The sequence below is a fragment of the Cucurbita pepo genome, chromosome LG14 (assembly GCF_002806865.2).
Source record: "Cucurbita pepo subsp. pepo cultivar mu-cu-16 chromosome LG14, ASM280686v2, whole genome shotgun sequence".
In the NCBI taxonomy this organism is placed as follows: Eukaryota; Viridiplantae; Streptophyta; class Magnoliopsida; order Cucurbitales; family Cucurbitaceae; genus Cucurbita; species Cucurbita pepo.
Window position 1 is genome coordinate 4,386,039 of NC_036651.1, and position 18,598 is coordinate 4,404,636.

An 18,598-nucleotide genomic window follows, 5' to 3' on the forward strand; every position below is an offset into this window, starting at 1 on the left:
CTCCTAAGGCATATGTCCTCGAGCATATCTTAATCACTAGCTAAGGCATATGTCCTCGAGCTGAGGGGTCAAGTGTGTATATATATATATATATATATATAAGCCAACAAAATATTTTAGGATGATTCTAACTTTCGGGGGTGTATTAGAGGGCGACGTATTCTTGAATTTTTGTTGACATTTCTATTGTTATTTTCACATGTCCATGAGAATATACTACAAAAATGGACATTTTAACTTTCATTTATTAATCCAAATATATTTTTATTTATTTATTTATTTTTTTGTCTATAATTCTTCCATCCAGAAATTTTTATTAATATCGACATTTTGTTGAAATTTTAAAGCTTGGAACTAAAATATTAATAAAAATATCAAAATTTACGGGTCAACTTAAAAACATTAACTAAAAAAAAAAATTGTAAATCCATTACCCTTACCAAAAATGGCTATAAAAACAATATTCAATAAATAGTAGTAACATTAACTCAAATTAATTTCCTACTATAATCTTAACGATAAATTAACGTGGATTTGTGAGCGTTGAAACTAAGTAGGTTGTTCATTGAATTTTCCTTAAACCCTTTCGATTCCCTTTATCTTAAGTTCTATCTTGTCTCCATAACTTTTTACTATTTATTCGGTTAAACAGTTAAATTTCATCGATTCATTTCAATCTCTGTCTCTATCGACTTTGCCGCCATGCATCAACTAGGTATGTACATAACCCTACCGAAGAAATATTGATAATTTAACACGACATAGTAAATTGTTGGATAAAAATTTAAGAACTAAATTGGCATAATGATTAATGTTTATGGGGTGCACTTATAATTTAACCTAAATTAAATAGCTACCTTAGAGAAAAGGGTAAAAAAAAAAAAAAAAAAAAAAAAAGAAAAAAAAAAAAGAAAAAATATGAAAAAATGTTGAATTGGGGGAGGGGGTTCTCCTTCCCTCCCATATTAGGGAAAAAGTGGTCAGCCAAATAGAGCATAGCATAAGCCTATCTATCACATTTAGCACACCAAAATCAGCAAAATTCTTCACCATTGCTGAAGACAAGAAGGCACCAAAACCTCTCAACATGGTTTCAACCGACACAGTGTCGATCACGAAGCTCGTCATCACTCCTCCTTACCTTACCTTACCTTACCTCCCTGTCTTGGCCCGTTTCAGTCCCGTGCTGTTAAACGGCGACATGCTCGGGCTCATACTCGGACTTTCCTCCCTTAGGGTGCCATTTAGTAACGCGAGTTCTCTTAGTTGTTGCTTCTTATATTGATCAAGCAATTCATCCTGGAATACACAACAACTCCATGAGAACACGACTTATTAATAAAACGATCGGAGATTAGTCGATGTGGGCGTTGTTTAGTTCATACCACAGGCTTCAATAGGCTTTCTAAAACCGCTACGGCATGATCCAAGCGCGAGTTTATCGTATCCTCCGGGAATTCTGCCTCAACCAACAGATGCAAGGGCTCATTAAGATGCTCATATCCAGGCTTGTCCTTTAGTTTCTCTTCCTAAAGCACACAACATTCAGATCCATTGCAAGTAATATTGAAGATTTAAATTACGACTAGGAGATTCAAAACTTTTAGTACCTCCAAAGCATCCTTGATGGAGCCCTTGCCTCTTATGTACACCCGACATTCCGTTAAGGCTTCGACTCTTTTCAAGGAGTTTCCGCGCGGTCCGAGAAGTCGTCCAACGAAGTTATACTGATATGATTTAAGCAACAAACTACGAACATCAGAGAGGCAAAAGGTCAGTAATATCACCACCTAACGTAAGAATATCGACTCACGTTTGGATATTTGTCAACAGGTACATCAAGTCTAACGACTCTTTTAACTATCGGCGTAGCAGGAATTCCTCCTTGCACCCTTGGCCAACCCATTGAGTGAGCTTGAAGGGAACCCATACCATGGACATGTCCACTTCCCTGCAGTAAACATGTCATTAAGCACGGGTTTTTAAAAAAAATCAAGGACACGGATACGACAAGTACACATTTATTGAAATGTATGTATGCATGAGTTTGATGTATTTCACTCCACAAATCTATTAATTTTTGTTCTATTACCGTTCGTGTCTATTTATTATGAGATCCCACGTCGATTGAGGAGGAGAACGAACCATTCTTTATAAGGGTGTGGAAACCTCTCCCTAGCAAACGCGTTTTAAAAACTTTGAGGGAATGCCCAAAGAGGACAATATCTGCTAGCGGTGGACTTAGGCTGTTACATAGAGTGTGTGTCCAAATCTTGGAGGGAAACCCGAAAGGGAAAGACCAAAAGGACAATATCTGCTAGCGGTGGGCTAAGGCTGTTACATAGAGTGTCCAAACCTTGAAGGGAAACCCGAAAGGGAAAGACCAAAAAGGACAATATCTGCTAGTGGTGGGTTTCGGCTGTTACATAGAGTGTCCAAACCTTGAAGGGAAACCCGAAAGGGAAAGACCAAAAGGACAATATCTGCTAGCGGTGAGCTTATGCTGTTACTTAGAGTGTCCAAACCTTGAAGGGAAACGCGAAAGGGAAAGCCCAAAGAGGACAATATCTGCTAGTGGTGGGCTTAGCCTGTTACATAGAGTGTCCAAACCTTGGAGGGAAACCCGAAAGGGAAAGACCAAAAGGACAATATCTGCTAGCAGAGGGCTTAGACTGTTACATAGAGTGTCCAAACCTTGAAGGGAAACCCGAAAGGGAAAGACCAAAAGGACAATATCTGCTAGCGGTGGGCGCTAGCGGTGGGCTTAGGCTGTTACATAGAGTGTCTAAACCTTGAAGGGAAAGGCCAAAAGGATAATATCTGCTAGCGGTGGGCTTAGGTTGTTACATAGAGTGTCCAAGTGTTGCACACATGTTGTCATAGATACGTTACTTATTCCATGGTTCTGTTTTCAAAACACGAAGAACTACTTATTCTATTTTGAGGATACATAGGTTAGAACCAAGGAATTCCCCAGTAGTAATGGCTCGAGATGTTTGGAGATACCCTACAAAGGTCTGAATTCAAGCCCCCGAGATGAAAATTTAATAACTCGAAACACTCGTATCTCGAATCTAGGCTATTGTCTATCTGTATTGTATTCTTTCATTCATTTAAAAGAAAGTTAAGTTTTCCATTTTTAGAAAAATATCCTTATACAAAGAAAATAGGGATTAAAGAGAAAGCGTTCATATCGAAAAACTAGCAACACGGAAAAGAAGTAGATCAAGGACAAATATATATTTACCTCCATTTGCATTGGAGGCCAACCTTCCAAGTCCATTGGTCTTCCATTCGAGAGCTGACCTAGTGACCGGTAAGGACTCCCGTGCTCAAATCTCTCATGATCCACAGAAGTTTGATTAAGGCCTGATAGACGTCTGATCTCTGAAATGAGATGTAATAAATAAGGCGTGCACATGCAATTGACTAAGAAAATACTCGTCTTATATAAGGAGCGCACATGCAACTGACTAAGCAAATACTCGTGTAAGATGACGACTCCGAAGATAAATGGCTAGTTATTCATGAAAAATTACCAGTCATTGGGAACTTTTCTCAAGATCATGTCTCATGTCTCGGATTCATGACATCATCACAAGTTAACGTCATCTTATGGTAATTGATTTTGTCTAATTAATTACGACTTGACAAAGAATCGAGTAGGCCAATAGGATTCATCTTTGGCTCCATGCACACAGAGAAAATGAAACGCTCTTGGACATAGCAGGCCTTAGTGTAACAGCCCAAGCCCACCGCTAGCCGATATTGTCCTCTTTGGAGTTTCCCTTCCGAGCATTCCCTCAAGGTTTTTAAAACAAGTCTACTAGGAAGAGGTTTCCACGCCCTTATAAGGAATGCTTCGTTCCCCTCTCCAACCCATGTGGGATTTCACAATCCACCCTCCTTGGAGGCCCATCGTCCTCGCTGGCACACCACCCAGTGTCTAACTCTAATAACAGGCTAAGCCTGAACTTAGATTGACCCTACCCACATTACAACTCAATGATATAAGATAAGGCTAGTATTTAATAGCTGCCAGCAAACAACGAGAACGCTTAACTGCGTGTAATAGGCAAACATAGTAAGACGAGTATAATTTTTCTTTCACAAAGACTGCAGACAACATTCCCATTGCGATACATAGCCACAAATGTCCCCTTGTTCGTAGCCCCTCCACGAAACTTCAGTTCCGATCATCTAATCTCATGTATTATCGATATATAATTCACACAACAGTCCATTCTCTTTAACAGGAAGCAAATTTCTTTCTACGAGTCGAGGGAGTAAAAAACTCCTTCCCAATTGATCGTTACTCGTTTTCTTCTCTAATCGTATGCTCAGTCGTAATTAAATTTGTTCAAATGATCAAGAAAACAGTGTCTACCCATAATAAACTTCAAAGGAACAAATAATCCAAACTATAAGAAACAATAATAGGTATTGCAACAACATAATGCAATAGTAGAGATCTTATAACCCCACCTTGATTCAAAAGTCTGCTACAATGGGGTAAAACTTGCACAAAGGGACCCAACTTCTGTCTCTCTGACAGTAATTCAGCTAGATATCTGCCATTGTCACACAACACAACATCACTAAAAGCTCAATAGGGCTTCTAGTCAGTATTCAAATGCAATGACAAAGATGATCAAACCAACACAAGAGAGTTAAAAAGTGGGATAAAAACAGAATTACATGATCAATCAAACAAGGAATCTGAATCAAGCAGTCCAAAAAGCAAAAAAAAAAAAAAAACAAACCAAAAAGCAAATCATGAGGAAGAATTGAGAAACAGAGAAAGGGAAATTACCTCTCCCGATCTAAGGGAATGGAAGGAGTCCTGTGAGGGGATGCATGGGCAGAAGGGGGAGGGTAATGGAAGTAACTCCCAGGTGGGGTTCTCTCCCCCATAACGCATAAACTAAAGAACACAACAAAATAGAAGAAACCCAGAAGGGGAATTGGGTTAATAAGTGGAGAAGAAGAGTGAAATTAACATATCCAACGAAGAACAGGGCGACCCAGATAGAGAAAGAAGCGTACCTTTGCAGAAAGAAAGTGGGGGGCGAAGAAGGAGATGAATCTGAGGCAGAGAGGTAAAGGGAAGTCCGATGAAGAGAGGCGGTGGCGGAAAAGGGAAAGCCCTATGGGGAAGGGGAAGGGGAAGGGGAAGAGGAAGGGGGAAGAAGGGGAAGATCGTGGCGCTGTGTGAGTGCTTTTTGCTGTTCTTTGAATTTTACTGTATTGTTCTTCGCGCAATCAATGAGTCAGTGGCAATGGGGAATGAGATGAGGAATGGGAAATTGGCAATCTTCTGGTGGATGCGTCTTTTTCTACCCAAAGTAAAAACCTTTATTTTTTTTTATTTTTTTTCTATCACTGTATTTATGATTTTACTATTTTACCCCCTCACCTCACGTGGGAGTGGAGCCTACTGCCTGATTCAATCTGACAATACCCTTTATATATATATATATATATATATATTTTTTTTTTTTTTTTTTAAATATTAATATTATTATTAATGTTTAATAGGTTAATTTATTTGGTTTTTATAATTTTAGACGAGTTTTTAACGTTGTGACTTTAAATATTATCTAAATTCATTGACTCAAAAATTCATTTTTACCCGCCCGACCTATATGTATAGGCACATGGATGATTAACGTATTCGATTCAGTAATACCCGTTTGATTCATGGGATTTGTCCGAGTTTACATTTGATATTATTATTTGTAGTGACAAGTTGATTCAACCGTTAATTTTTAAATATCAAACTAAAAATTTTAAGTAATACATCAATAATTAAATGCACAATTTTATTATTTACTTATTAATATTTTAATTAACTTATACTTATTATTTTTAGTCATTAAGTTAAATTATTTAATAATCAATATTACTTTTAATTAATGTTTAATGTAAAAACATTTATTTATGCATTGCAATTATTTAATTTAATTAACTAATATAACAATATATTGAATAATATTAAATTTAACTTATGATTACATCAATTTGTTCTCTTGTAATTAATTATTCAACAAAAATGGACAAACATACACATTATATTAAAAATATAACTTCAAATAAATCAAGTAGTGATACTATTTAATATTTTATATATAATTATTTAATTTTAATTTATATATACAAATTTCTAAAATAAACAAATTCAAACATTAATCATCCGCCACATTTAAAGCTTAAGTATTTAAAAGTCGTTAATGGCTTCTAATAATAGCTGCTATTTAATAAAATTTTATCAAAAATTAAAGATGAAAATCCTATTTTTGAGAGCATATGATAAATTATAAATTTTTCTAAACTATATAAACCAAAAATTTTATTTAACAATCTTTTCATTTAAATATTCATTCCCACCTATATAACAAAATGATATTTTCAGCAACATTCACGCATCTAGTTGTCCAGTCAAAAAGAAGAAGGGTCGTACCCAGTCCCAAACTATTCTTACGATCTACCTTACAGGAAGAATCAGATGATGAGAGGACCAAGGCCAGGTGTCATTCTCTATACGCCTGAAAAACCGTTCGAGAACTTTCTTTTTGCCTTCATCCAATGGAATGTGGAATGTGAATGAACGCAGAATGAACCCAGGTTTGAAAAACTGATCTCGGCAACTGGCGAGTCACCACTTCAACAGAAGATAGCACAAGGCTGATCTCGGCAACCGACGAGTCACCACTTCAACAGACTGGTGAGTCACCACTTCAACAGACTGGTGAGTCACCACTTCAACAGACTGGTGAGTCACCACTTCAACAGACTGGTGAGTCACCACTTCAACAGACTGGTGAGTCACCACTTCAACAGACTGGTGAGTCACCACTTCAACAGACTGGTGAGTCACCACTTCAACAGACTGGTGAGTCACCACTTCAACAGACTGGTGAGTCACCACTTCAACAGACTGGTGAGTCACCACTTCAACAGACTGGTGAGTCACCACTTCAACAGACTGGTGAGTCACCACTTCAACAGACTGGTGAGTCACCACTTCAACAGACTGGTGAGTCACCACTTCAACAGACTGGTGAGTCACCACTTCAACAGACTGGTGAGTCACCACTTCAACAGACTGGTGAGTCACCACTTCAACAGACTGGTGAGTCACCACTTCAACAGACTGGTGAGTCACCACTTCAACAGACTGGTGAGTCACCACTTCAACAGACTGGTGAGTCACCACTTCAACAGACTGGTGAGTCACCACTTCAACAGACTGGTGAGTCACCACTTCAACAGACTGGTGAGTCACCACTTCAACAGACTGGTGAGTCACCACTTCAACAGACTGGTGAGTCACCACTTCAACAGACTGGTGAGTCACCACTTCAACAGACTGGTGAGTCACCACTTCAACAGACTGGTGAGTCACCACTTCAACAGACTGGTGAGTCACCACTTCAACAGACTGGTGAGTCACCACTTCAACAGACTGGTGAGTCACCACTTCAACAGACTGGTGAGTCACCACTTCAACAGACTGGTGAGTCACCACTTCAACAGACTGGTGAGTCACCACTTCAACAGACTGGTGAGTCACCACTTCAACAGACTGGTGAGTCACCACTTCAACAGACTGGTGAGTCACCACTTCAACAGACTGGTGAGTCACCACTTCAACAGACTGGTGAGTCACCACTTCAACAGACTGGTGAGTCACCACTTCAACAGACTGGTGAGTCACCACTTCAACAGACTGGTGAGTCACCACTTCAACAGACTGGTGAGTCACCACTTCAACAGACTGGTGAGTCACCACTTCAACAGACTGGTGAGTCACCACTTCAACAGACTGGTGAGTCACCACTTCAACAGACTGGTGAGTCACCACTTCAACAGACTGGTGAGTCACCACTTCAACAGACTGGTGAGTCACCACTTCAACAGACTGGTGAGTCACCACTTCAACAGACTGGTGAGTCACCACTTCAACAGACTGGTGAGTCACCACTTCAACAGACTGGTGAGTCACCACTTCAACAGACTGGTGAGTCACCACTTCAACAGACTGGTGAGTCACCACTTCAACAGACTGGTGAGTCACCACTTCAACAGACTGGTGAGTCACCACTTCAACAGACTGGTGAGTCACCACTTCAACAGACTGGTGAGTCACCACTTCAACAGACTGGTGAGTCACCACTTCAACAGACTGGTGAGTCACCACTTCAACAGACTGGTGAGTCACCACTTCAACAGACTGGTGAGTCACCACTTCAACAGACTGGTGAGTCACCACTTCAACAGACTGGTGAGTCACCACTTCAACAGACTGGTGAGTCACCACTTCAACAGACTGGTGAGTCACCACTTCAACAGACTGGTGAGTCACCACTTCAACAGACTGGTGAGTCACCACTTCAACCGAAGATAGCACAAGGTTGATCTCAGCAACCGATGAGTCACCACTTCAACAAAAGATAGCACAAGGTTGATCTCGGCAACCGGTGAGTCACCACTTCAACAAAAGATAGCACAAGGCTGATCTCGGCAACCGGTGAGTCACCACTTCAACAGAAGATAGCACAAGGCTGATCTCGGCAACCGGTGAGTCACCACTTCAACAGAAGATAGCACAAGGCTGATCTCGGCAACCGGTGAGTCACCACTTCAACAGAAGATAGCACAAGGCTGATCTCGGCAACCGGTGAGTCACCACTTCAACAGAAGATAGCCTAAGATAGCACAAGTCTGATCTCGGTAACTGGTGAGTCACCACTTCAACAGAAGATAGCCTAAGATAGCACAAGGCTGATCTCGGCAACTGAGGATCGCTTTGTGCCTGACTCCACTCACTACCTTTTAGTGTGAATGGATAAAGAAAGGCCCTCAAAGAGCTCGATACCAAACAGGCACAACTAAGAAATAATATGTTCGATCGAACGGTTCAAACTACCGAGGTCACCTCAAAATTATACCTAAGTTAAATTTAAAATAAAAAAACCAAAAAAAAAAAAATTCTGAAGTAAAATATGAATTATATGTAAATTATATATCAATGTAAATCCAAGCAAACAAAAAACAGAACAGAGTTGGTAACTAGAAAGTAATCAACGAGCAGATGAACAAAGAAGAGATAGAGAGAGAGATCCAAAAATTGTGGAAATATTTTGCGAACTTAAGAAGATGAGCAACAAGGCTTCTTTGAATTGGCCTCAGATTCACCAACCACAATGGTTTTACCTTCTTTGATGTTAGCAGCAGCAGCAGCGGGCTCCTCTGAATTGAGGGACTTCTTGCTGATTATCCGATATATCTCTGAGAGAATTGTTTGGAAAGCCTTCTCCACATTTGTTGCTTCAAGAGCAGATGTTTCGATGAACGACAGCCCTTCTTTCTCGGCATAGCTTTGAGCGTCCTCCGTTGCCACCGCTCGGAGGTGTTTCAGATCAGTCTTGTTTCCGATTAACATGATGACTATGTTGGAATCTGCATGGTCTCTGAGTTCCTTCAACCAACGGCTTACGTTATCAAATGTCATCGGTTTTGTTACGTCGTACACGAGAAGAGCTCCAAGGGCACCCCTATAGTAAGCACTGGTTATCGCTCTGTATCGCTCTTGACCGGCTGTGTCCCATATCTGGGCTTTCACAGTTCTTCCCTCAACCTGATAAATAAGCAGAACAGTTCTTGATAACTTTCATAATATAATGGATCCCTTAAACCCACCTTAAGGCTAAAATGTCATATCAAACAAATGATCAAAAGCTGTTCTGTTTGTATATCCAAAACGTTTTGTTGATTTTATAAAGCAAAGATTAACTTCATAGGCAAGAATCAGAAAATAAAATTGGAAACCATGCGCCTGTAATTTTAGTCTGAGAGGGTAAAAAGGAAAAGGGCTCCGAAAAACCGAACAGTTTCAGTCATCTAGCTGTTTGACGAACACGACTCTCCACAATGGTATGATATTGTCCATTTTGAGCATAAGCTCTCAGGGCTTTTTTTGGGTTTCCCCAAAAGGCCTCAAACCAATGGAGTTAGTATTCATCACTTATAAACCCATGATCATTTCCTAAATTAGCGAGGAGTCACCACCGCGTTCGACATTAACTCAGCTTACAAGACAAACAAAAATGAGTTCGAAATCTTTAGCAGGACAAGAACTACAGATATCACAAAAGTTCCATCATTCTGCAGAGATCCAGATTATGGCAACGATTAGTTCAACAAATGTGCCACTAACATCACATAGACGACCCAAGAAGCTCCAAAATCTATCATCAAAACGTGTGTTTATGTGCGTGACAAGATCACTAACTAAAGAACATTTTCCAGGTATCAACTATAGTCCAAGAAACTGAGATTTAAACGACCACATAATGCAGTGTAAATCAAAATCTGCAGCGAGCGGCTAGAATTGCAAATGTTTCTCCACTTTGGTAAGTACTTGATGAAATGCATTTCCTCTTTAGAATTGCTATCAAATTGCTTGAACGTGTCAAGTTTGCGTAATAAAAAAGGAAAGGAAGGAATGGAAGAAGGGTGGAATGCATAAACAAAATCTGAATAATAATTGCATTTTCCAGATTCTTATTTTTAAAGAATGGCATTAAGGTTCTATGGACTGAATTAAATGGCATCAAAACAATCAATTATGATATTCAGATATATCTCCGTTAACAGTTAGGATGGAATCTCTTACCGATCCACAGATCAGAATTTGAATAATTTCCATCAAACGCTATACCTAATCAGGCGTTTTTCTCAATTCATCATCGAAATCCAGATCAGTAAAGAGACTAATAACTTCCCGCATTCCTCTAAGTTAAAATGAAAATACAAGAAGAACAACGAATCAAGAACACAGATCCGCAAGAGAAGATGCACAAACTCAATTCAGATTTTGAAAAAACGACTGTTTCAAGCGAGAAAGAAATCAGATCATTCCTTGAATAACAACTTTCAAGAAAGTTCGAGTTCCAGAATACATCCAAATGCAGATTTACAAACAGATCGAGAATGCAAAGCATGCGAACACACAGCGGAGGCAGATATAAATATCCAATGAGAGAGAAACTAAGAGTGAGAGATACCTGAAGAGTACGAGTGGCGAATTCGACGCCAATGGTGGACTTGGACTCCAAGCAAAACTCATTCCGAGTGAATCGGGAAAGGAGGTTGGATTTTCCAACGCCAGAATCGCCGATTAGCACAACTTTGAAGAGGTAATCATAGTCGTCGTCGGGTCTCCTGGCCATATCTCGCCGGTATTTCCTCTCTCTCTCTCTCGTTCCTCGATCTTTGGCTCACAGATTTAGCTTCCCCAAATCTGGAAAGCAAAATTGAAGAATCTGTTCCTCAAGAATCGGCTGCTCCACTTTGAATATGAAGACGAAATGGAGAGTCTGCGGACTTCAAATCCTGGGATTGACAGAGCAATTCTGTGCCCAAAACTGCCCTTCAAGGTAGGGGCATTTTCGACCAACCGCCCCATCATCGACTTAATTACCGAAACATCCCTTATTTACCCTTTAAACTTTTTTTTTTTTTTTTTTTTAAATATCTCTTATTTAATCATTAAATTTTTTTATTTAGATTTTTTAACGGAATCCAACAAAATCTTTTTTTATAGTTAGTAACTTATTCGAATCATTTATTTAATTTTTTATATTTTTAATAAAAATAAAATGTTAGCTCGTAAACTATTTATTTATTTATTTATTTTCAAACAAAAATTTGGGGCTCATTTCAACCTATGTTTTGAAAAATTACCTTTTCAACTATTTCAGTTGAAAATATTTGTAAGAGTAGTTAGAAAATAGATAATAAAAATATATATCTATATATAATTATATTGTAAATAAAAATATATTTCGGGAGAAATTGGAGTATTCGTCCTTATGTCACGACAATCCAACAATGTGGAGTGAAAGACGTGAACAAAAGACATGAATCATACAATATACTTCAATGAAGATATAAATAGAGAATATGAGAAACCACTATTGTGTAGAATAAACCCACTCTAAGAGAGAACGAGAGATTACATAAGCAGATAACATGAGAAACCACTACTATGTGTGGAACAAACCCGCCTTCAAAGAGGACGATGGACTACATAAATAGATGATACTATCATGAAGTCTATTGTAACTTACTAAGTTAAGAATAGGACGAGAGCCTACAAATATGTTAGAGTCCTAATTTATTACAACCAGCAACGACCTGTGACCCGAGATGAAATTTTTTTTTAGGTTAATAGAATAACGTGAATAAAGACTATAGGTCGAGAAAATCTAATTGGTGGAGAGTGCAATAAGCAATGATGGCATACCAACTAAGGAGAAATTTGCACACAAGGACAAACAACCTACAAGCTTTGATGAGCCATGATGAACATTAGGTGAAGTTTCATAATAAATTATAATTTTATTAAAGATAATGTTTTAAACTATGGGGGAAGGTGAAAAGTTTAATTACTTTAGTAATAGTGTATCAAATATACACTAAGTAGAAACATAGTTTAACCTTAGGTTAAAAAAATGTTTGATCTTTCGATTTTAAAATAATGTTTATGTACCATTGATTTGTACTCGAAAAAAAAAATAATAATTAATTAAAAAAAATTATGTTTAATTTTGATTTACTAATAAATTTTTAATTTAGATTTATTACTAATAAATTTTTAATTTAGATTTATTAATAGAGAATTAAATTACGTAATTTAAATCTAAAGTAAAATTTATTAAATATAAAATTAAAAGTTTAGACATTTAAGATTTATTTAAATGTTTTAAATAATATGAATATTAAAGATAAGGATATATTAGATGGAATGAGTTGGTCTGGTAGTTAATACTCTGTGTCCTTGAACCTTGCACTTTTGTCTAAAATTGCCTTTAAATTTTCAAAAATTTCAATAATACCCTTCAACTTCAACAAAAAAAAAAAATAATAAATAAATAAAAATACTGCTCGTTTGGATAAAATTGAGTTAAAAGTTGGTTTGGATGGAAGCCGTTAATATTTTATTTACTTTTTATTTAACTTGAATTAAAGGTTCCAACAGTATTTTTGAAATAAAATATTAATTTTTATAATCTTAAAATTAACGTATTTTTAAACTTTTTTAAAAAAATTTAGAAGTATTATTCAAATTTTTCCATAGTTTGCCATTTTGTTTAGATTAAAATATATATATATATATATATATATATATATATATATATATATATATATATATATATTAATAATTGACTTGGATTTAATTTTTTTTAATTTAGGCATTTATAATTCATTTTCATTTCCGAAAACAACGGTCATTGGCAAGCCACGCGAAGCCCTGGATGTCATGAACAATCACTTTGATTTTGAACCAAACCTTCAAGCGATCGATTTTCGTCTTCATAAATCATAAATATCTCCTATTCTCACATTTCTCTGGTTCAACCGAATCCACTGGAAGCTCCGACAGTCCGCGGCAATGGACATTTGCTCCAATGTGCTTGGATTCTCTCGGTTTCTTTCCCCTTCTGCTGTTCGAGCTTCAGCCTATCGACGGCCCATTTTCGCACGAAGCTCCAGCAGTACTCAAGAACCCACTCTCACTACCTCCATATCTCTCAACAACAACAATGGCTTCTCAGGTCCTTTTCTTCGCTCTCTTTTTCTTCGCTCTCTTTTTCTTCCTTTTATCGGCGTTTGATCAAATGGTTTTTCATTCATAATCTTCCTACTAGGTTAAATGATTATTTGCAGGGAAGGCAGAGGCGGATGTTGTAGTAATTGGGAGTGGCATTGGGGGGCTTTGCTGTGCAGGGCTGTTAGCTAGATATGGACAAGATGTTCTTGTATTAGAGAGTCATGATTTGCCTGGAGGTGCTGCCCATTCATTTGAGATTAAGGGCTACAAATTTGACTCTGGTCCCTCGTTGTTTTCTGGGTTTCAATCTCGTGGTCCTCAAGCAAATCCACTTGCTCAAGTAAACTCCCTCACTCTATATCATGCCACTTATCAATACTGAATAAACACCTAGAATATCTAATATATGTCTAGTAATCTCTTCTGTTGATGAAGCAATATAGAGTTCTAATGAATGATATGAGTGAAATGGATTGTCTTCTGAATTCGGATAGTCTTGATTATAGTTCTTTTCTTGTGATTCATTGAGTAGTCATGACATTTGGCATGAAGATAAGGAGATTCAATTTTCATTTGTAACCGTCCGAACCCACTACTAGTAGATATTGTTCGCTTTGGCCTGTTAATTTGTAACAGCCCAAGCTCACCGCTTGTAGATATTGTCTGCTTTGACCCGTTACGTATCAGGCCAAAGCGGATAATATCTGCTAGCGGTGGGCTCTTATAGATGGTATCAAAGTCAAACACCAAACGATGTGTGAGCGAGGATGTTGGGCCCCTAAGGGAGGTGGATTGTGAGATCCCACATCGATTGGAGAGGGGAATTAAGCATTCTTTATAAGGGTGTGGAACCTCTCCCTAACAGACATGTTTTAAAACTGTGAGGTTGACGGCAATAAATAACAGGCCAAAGCGGATAATATCTGTTAGTAGCGGGCTTGAGCTGTTACAAATGGTCTCAGAGCTAGACGTCGGGCGGTGTGCCAGCGAGGACGTTGGGCTCCCAAAGGGGGTGGATTGTGAGATCCCACATTTGTTGGAGAGGGGAACGAAGCATTCCTTATAAGGGTGTGGAAACCTCTCCCTAGCAGACACGTTATAAAACCGTGAGGCTGACGGCGATACGTAACGAGGTAAAGCGGACAATATCACACCACTCCGTACTGCCCACAAACACAAAATGCGGCTTGGCAAACATCGAAAGCCCTTATCATCAAAGCACCCAAAAGTCTTATTTTTCCATCTACTTGTTAAAATTTTCAGGTTTTAGATGCACTTGGTGAGTCACTTCCTTGTGTCAACTATGATTCATGGATGGTGTACATACCTGAAGGAGAGTTCTTGTCACGCATTGGCCCCACAGAGTTTTTCAAGGTGGATATCAGACATTGAGTTGGTAACCCATTTTACTTCTTGTTCCATTTGCTTTATTTTGATAAGGAAAACATCTTTTTCAGGCACATATTGCCTGTTCAATCACATACATAAATGTGTATAAGCACCCAAATCAACTACATCCATAAGATTGTGATATCAAAAATTGAAAAGAACAGGAATTAAGCAATGTTTAGTCTGTTACCTTCAGGATCTTGAGAAGTATGCAAGTCCAAATGCTGTTCAAGAATGGCAGAAACTATTAGTAAGTAAAATGTAGTCTATTTCCTATATCCTTGCACAAAATTTTCATCTGGAATATCATTTAGCTTCCATTTGTGTGTACAGGAAACCATACTTCCATTGTCTGCTGCAGCAATGGCTCTACCACCGCTATCAATTCGAGGCGATTGGGGAGTTCTTTCAACAGCTGCAGCAAGATATGCTCCTTCTCTCTTGAAATCCTTCATTCAGATGGGACCTCAGGGTATTCTTGGTTCGACCAAGCTTCTCAGACCATTCTCAGAAATCATCGACTCGTTGGAACTTAACGATCCTTTCATTCGAAATTGGTTGGATCTGTTGGCTTTCTTACTTGCTGGAGTAAAAACAAATGGCATATTATCAGCAGAGATGGTAAATATTTTTATGAAGCTTTAGAAAAACTAAAATCTGAGTCTTGTCAGTTTCTGTATTACTGCATCTTATATTAGATATGCATGTTACTAAGAACACTGTAGGTAAAAACATTCTGTTTTTATTCCCATTTTTCCGCATAAGTCATAACTGTGAGATCTCACATCAGTTGGAGAGGGGAACGAAACATTTCGTATAAGAGTGTGGAAACCTCTCCGTAGCAAACGTGTTTTAAAACCATGAGGCTGACAGCAATACGTAACGGGCAAAAGCAGACAATATCTGCTAACAGTGAGCTTGAGCTATTACAAATGGTATCAGAGCCAGACACAAGGTGTGGATTGTGAGGACGTTGGGCTCCCAAGGGGGGTGGATTGTGAGATCCCACATTGGTTGGAGAGGGAAACGAAACATTTCTTATAAGGGTGTGGAAACCTTTCCTTAGCAGACTAGATTTAAAACCGTGAGGCTGACGGCGATACGTAACGGACCAAGCAGACAATTTCTGTTAGCAGTGGGCTTAGACTGTTACAATGACTTTCTTACTTTGGTCCTCTTGTTTGAATGCCACCAAGGATAACAAATGCATTTGTTTTTCTTCTACATTTCAGATTTATATGTTTGCAGAATGGTACAAGCCAGGTTCCTGTCTCGAGTATCCTCTTCATGGAAGTGGGGCAGTTGTTAACGCCCTTGTTCAAGGCCTGCAAAAATTTGGAGGACGTATCTCTCTTGGAAGTCATGTTCAGAACATTATAGTCGAGAACGATCGAGCCGTTGGGGTCAAGCTAAAGAGCGGTCAAGTAAATTCTATGGAATCAATCACAGTCATTGTTAAGAAACATTAACAGTATCCTCCATTTTGTAATCCTCTAATGTCATGATTGAATATGTTGCAGTTTATACGTGCAAAGAAGGCTGTTGTGAGCAATGCATCCATGTGGGATACAATGGCCTTGTTACCTGAAAGTGTTGTTCCTAAATCATATCGTGATGGTGTAAATGCAATGCCACAATGTGAATCGTTTATGCATCTTCACTTAGGCTTTGACGCAGAGGTGAGTGATGTTAGCAATACCATTTTCTTTCTTTTTCCTATGAGACTAAATCCTTCTACAAGGAGAGGATGGTGCTTAACAATTCTCGTTCCATATGGATAGCTATAATGGCTTTAGGAACCACGACGCTCCACGATAGTATGATATTGTTCACTTTGAGCATAAGCTCTCATGGCTTTGCTTTTGGGCTTCCCCAAAAGGCCTCATACCAATGGAGATGTATTCCTTACTTATAAACTCATGATCGTAGCTTATGTGGGACTCCTTCCGCTCGAACAAAGTACACCATAGAGCCTCCCTTAAGCCTATGGAGCCCTCGAACAGCCTTCCTTTAATCGAGGCTCGACTCCTCTAGAGTTCTCGAACAAAGTACACCCTTTGTTCGGCACGTGAGGATTTTATTGACATGGCTAAGTTAAAAGGCATGATTCTGAAAATTCTGAGTTCAATATGTGTGAAGTTTGTGCATGTGTTTTTCAGGGTATTCGTGAAGACCTGGGAATTCATCATATAGTTGTAAACGATTGGGATAGAGGAGTGGATGCAGATCAAAACGTGGTTTTGATATCTGTACCAAGCGTTCTCAGTCCAGATCTAGCACCCCCTGGAAAACATGTGTTACATGCATACACACCAGGAACAGAACCATATACTCTTTGGGAAGGACTTGACCGTAGGAGCTCTGAGTACAAAAATCTCAAGGCTCAAAGATCTGAGGTAAGTTCTTCAACTTTTCTTAGTCTTTCTTATGTAATGCTTCGAGTTTCAAACACGAATATCGAAGATTTTAAGAACCTAACCGAAACGAGTTTAAACCCGAACTATTTTGGTTGAAAAGGTGATGTGGAGGGCAGTTGAGAGAGCCCTTGGGCCAGGTTTCAAGAGAGAAAAGTGTGAGGTGAAGTTGGTGGGAAGTCCATTGACGCATCAAAGGTTTCTTAGGAGGAACAGAGGAACATATGGGCCAGCAATTGAAGCAGGGAAAGGCACATTTCCTGGGCATTCAACTCCCATCCCTCAGCTTTACTGCTGTGGGGATTCTACTTTCCCTGGCATTGGAGTCCCTGCAGTGGCAGCCAGTGGTGCCATTGTTGCCAATTCTTTGGTCTCTACTTCCCAACACTCTCAGCTTCTTGATGCAATTGGAATTTGATTTCATTTTGACATCTTTTTCATTCCCTTATCCTGCACTTACCATCTTCTGTAAATTTGTATTATAACAATTGGATTAGATATAAAGTTTTATCCTCTATGTGTTTGTCTCTAATCTCTTGGAAGTTTTGATTTTGTCAAGAAATACTCAAATCAGTGATAAATCAATGATTAGGTTAATTGATTGTTTGTTCATTGCTTGCTAAATCTTCATCATTCATATAGCTCGACTTGTAGAGCTATACTCAACTTAAATTTGTTTGTTCTAGTTTTTTGTTTCGAGATTATTCTGTGGTCGCCTATTAAAACAACGGTTTACAACAAAATGACTCACTCCATCAATTCACTTCATAAGAGTTTCATTGTAACAGGTGTAATGGAAGCTATTCTAGTAATAGGTCGACTTTAGTAGAGTTATTACGTGGAAGTACTAGTGTGGGACAACCAGGTCGCATATGCCTTAAGCTTATGTAGGAAGACAAAGCTAGCGACATTTAATATATATTGTAGATAGCTATTGAAAATGTTCTTAAGAGAGGGATAATCAATATATAAAAAAATGAAATTGAAAAAAATATTGGTGTCAAATCAATATAATTCTCTACAATCTCAGGCAAGAGTAGAAATCAAAGAAGAGGGGCATTCTCTAATCATGCACAAGAAATTGCTGCAACTTTCTTCTTCTATATAACTTCACTAAACATTCAGGTGTAGTAGTATAAGCTACAACCAAAATGAGCAAAATAGTTACAGTTTCTAC

The 18,598-nt window shown here is 38.4% G+C and overlaps 4 protein-coding genes across 4 annotated transcripts; 2 read left to right on the plus strand and 2 right to left on the minus strand.

Moving 5' to 3' along the window:
- Positions 1-769: 769 nt before the first annotated feature.
- Positions 770-5,305, minus strand: LOC111809726 (KH domain-containing protein At1g09660/At1g09670-like). The gene is made up of 8 exons (XM_023696123.1): positions 5,047-5,305; positions 4,814-4,924; positions 4,486-4,571; positions 3,248-3,387; positions 1,814-1,951; positions 1,611-1,727; positions 1,386-1,529; positions 770-1,299 (listed from the first exon to the last, which is right to left on the minus strand). The coding sequence occupies exons 2-8, from the start codon at positions 4,912-4,914 to the stop codon at positions 1,153-1,155; spliced, it is 873 nt and encodes a 290-aa protein (XP_023551891.1). The 5' UTR covers positions 4,915-4,924; positions 5,047-5,305; the 3' UTR covers positions 770-1,152.
- A 1,309-nt stretch (positions 5,306-6,614) lies between these two features.
- On the plus strand, positions 6,615-8,418 carry LOC111810422 (melanoma-associated antigen C1-like). Its single transcript, XM_023697127.1, has 2 exons — positions 6,615-6,624; positions 6,671-8,418. The coding sequence occupies exons 1-2, from the start codon at positions 6,615-6,617 to the stop codon at positions 8,416-8,418; spliced, it is 1,758 nt and encodes a 585-aa protein (XP_023552895.1).
- A 573-nt stretch (positions 8,419-8,991) lies between these two features.
- On the minus strand, positions 8,992-11,401 carry LOC111810434 (ras-related protein RABA2a). Its single transcript, XM_023697139.1, has 2 exons — positions 11,070-11,401; positions 8,992-9,640 (listed from the first exon to the last, which is right to left on the minus strand). Exons 1-2 carry the CDS (start codon positions 11,232-11,234, stop codon positions 9,152-9,154), a joined length of 654 nt encoding a protein of 217 aa, XP_023552907.1. The 5' UTR covers positions 11,235-11,401; the 3' UTR covers positions 8,992-9,151.
- A 1,908-nt stretch (positions 11,402-13,309) lies between these two features.
- LOC111810867 (prolycopene isomerase, chloroplastic) lies at positions 13,310-18,002 on the plus strand. Its single transcript, XM_023697681.1, has 9 exons — positions 13,310-13,622; positions 13,735-13,958; positions 14,882-14,992; positions 15,204-15,257; positions 15,341-15,628; positions 16,240-16,431; positions 16,528-16,686; positions 17,167-17,403; positions 17,525-18,002. The coding sequence occupies exons 1-9, from the start codon at positions 13,460-13,462 to the stop codon at positions 17,837-17,839; spliced, it is 1,743 nt and encodes a 580-aa protein (XP_023553449.1). The 5' UTR covers positions 13,310-13,459; the 3' UTR covers positions 17,840-18,002.
- The last annotated feature ends 596 nt before the right edge of the window (positions 18,003-18,598 follow it).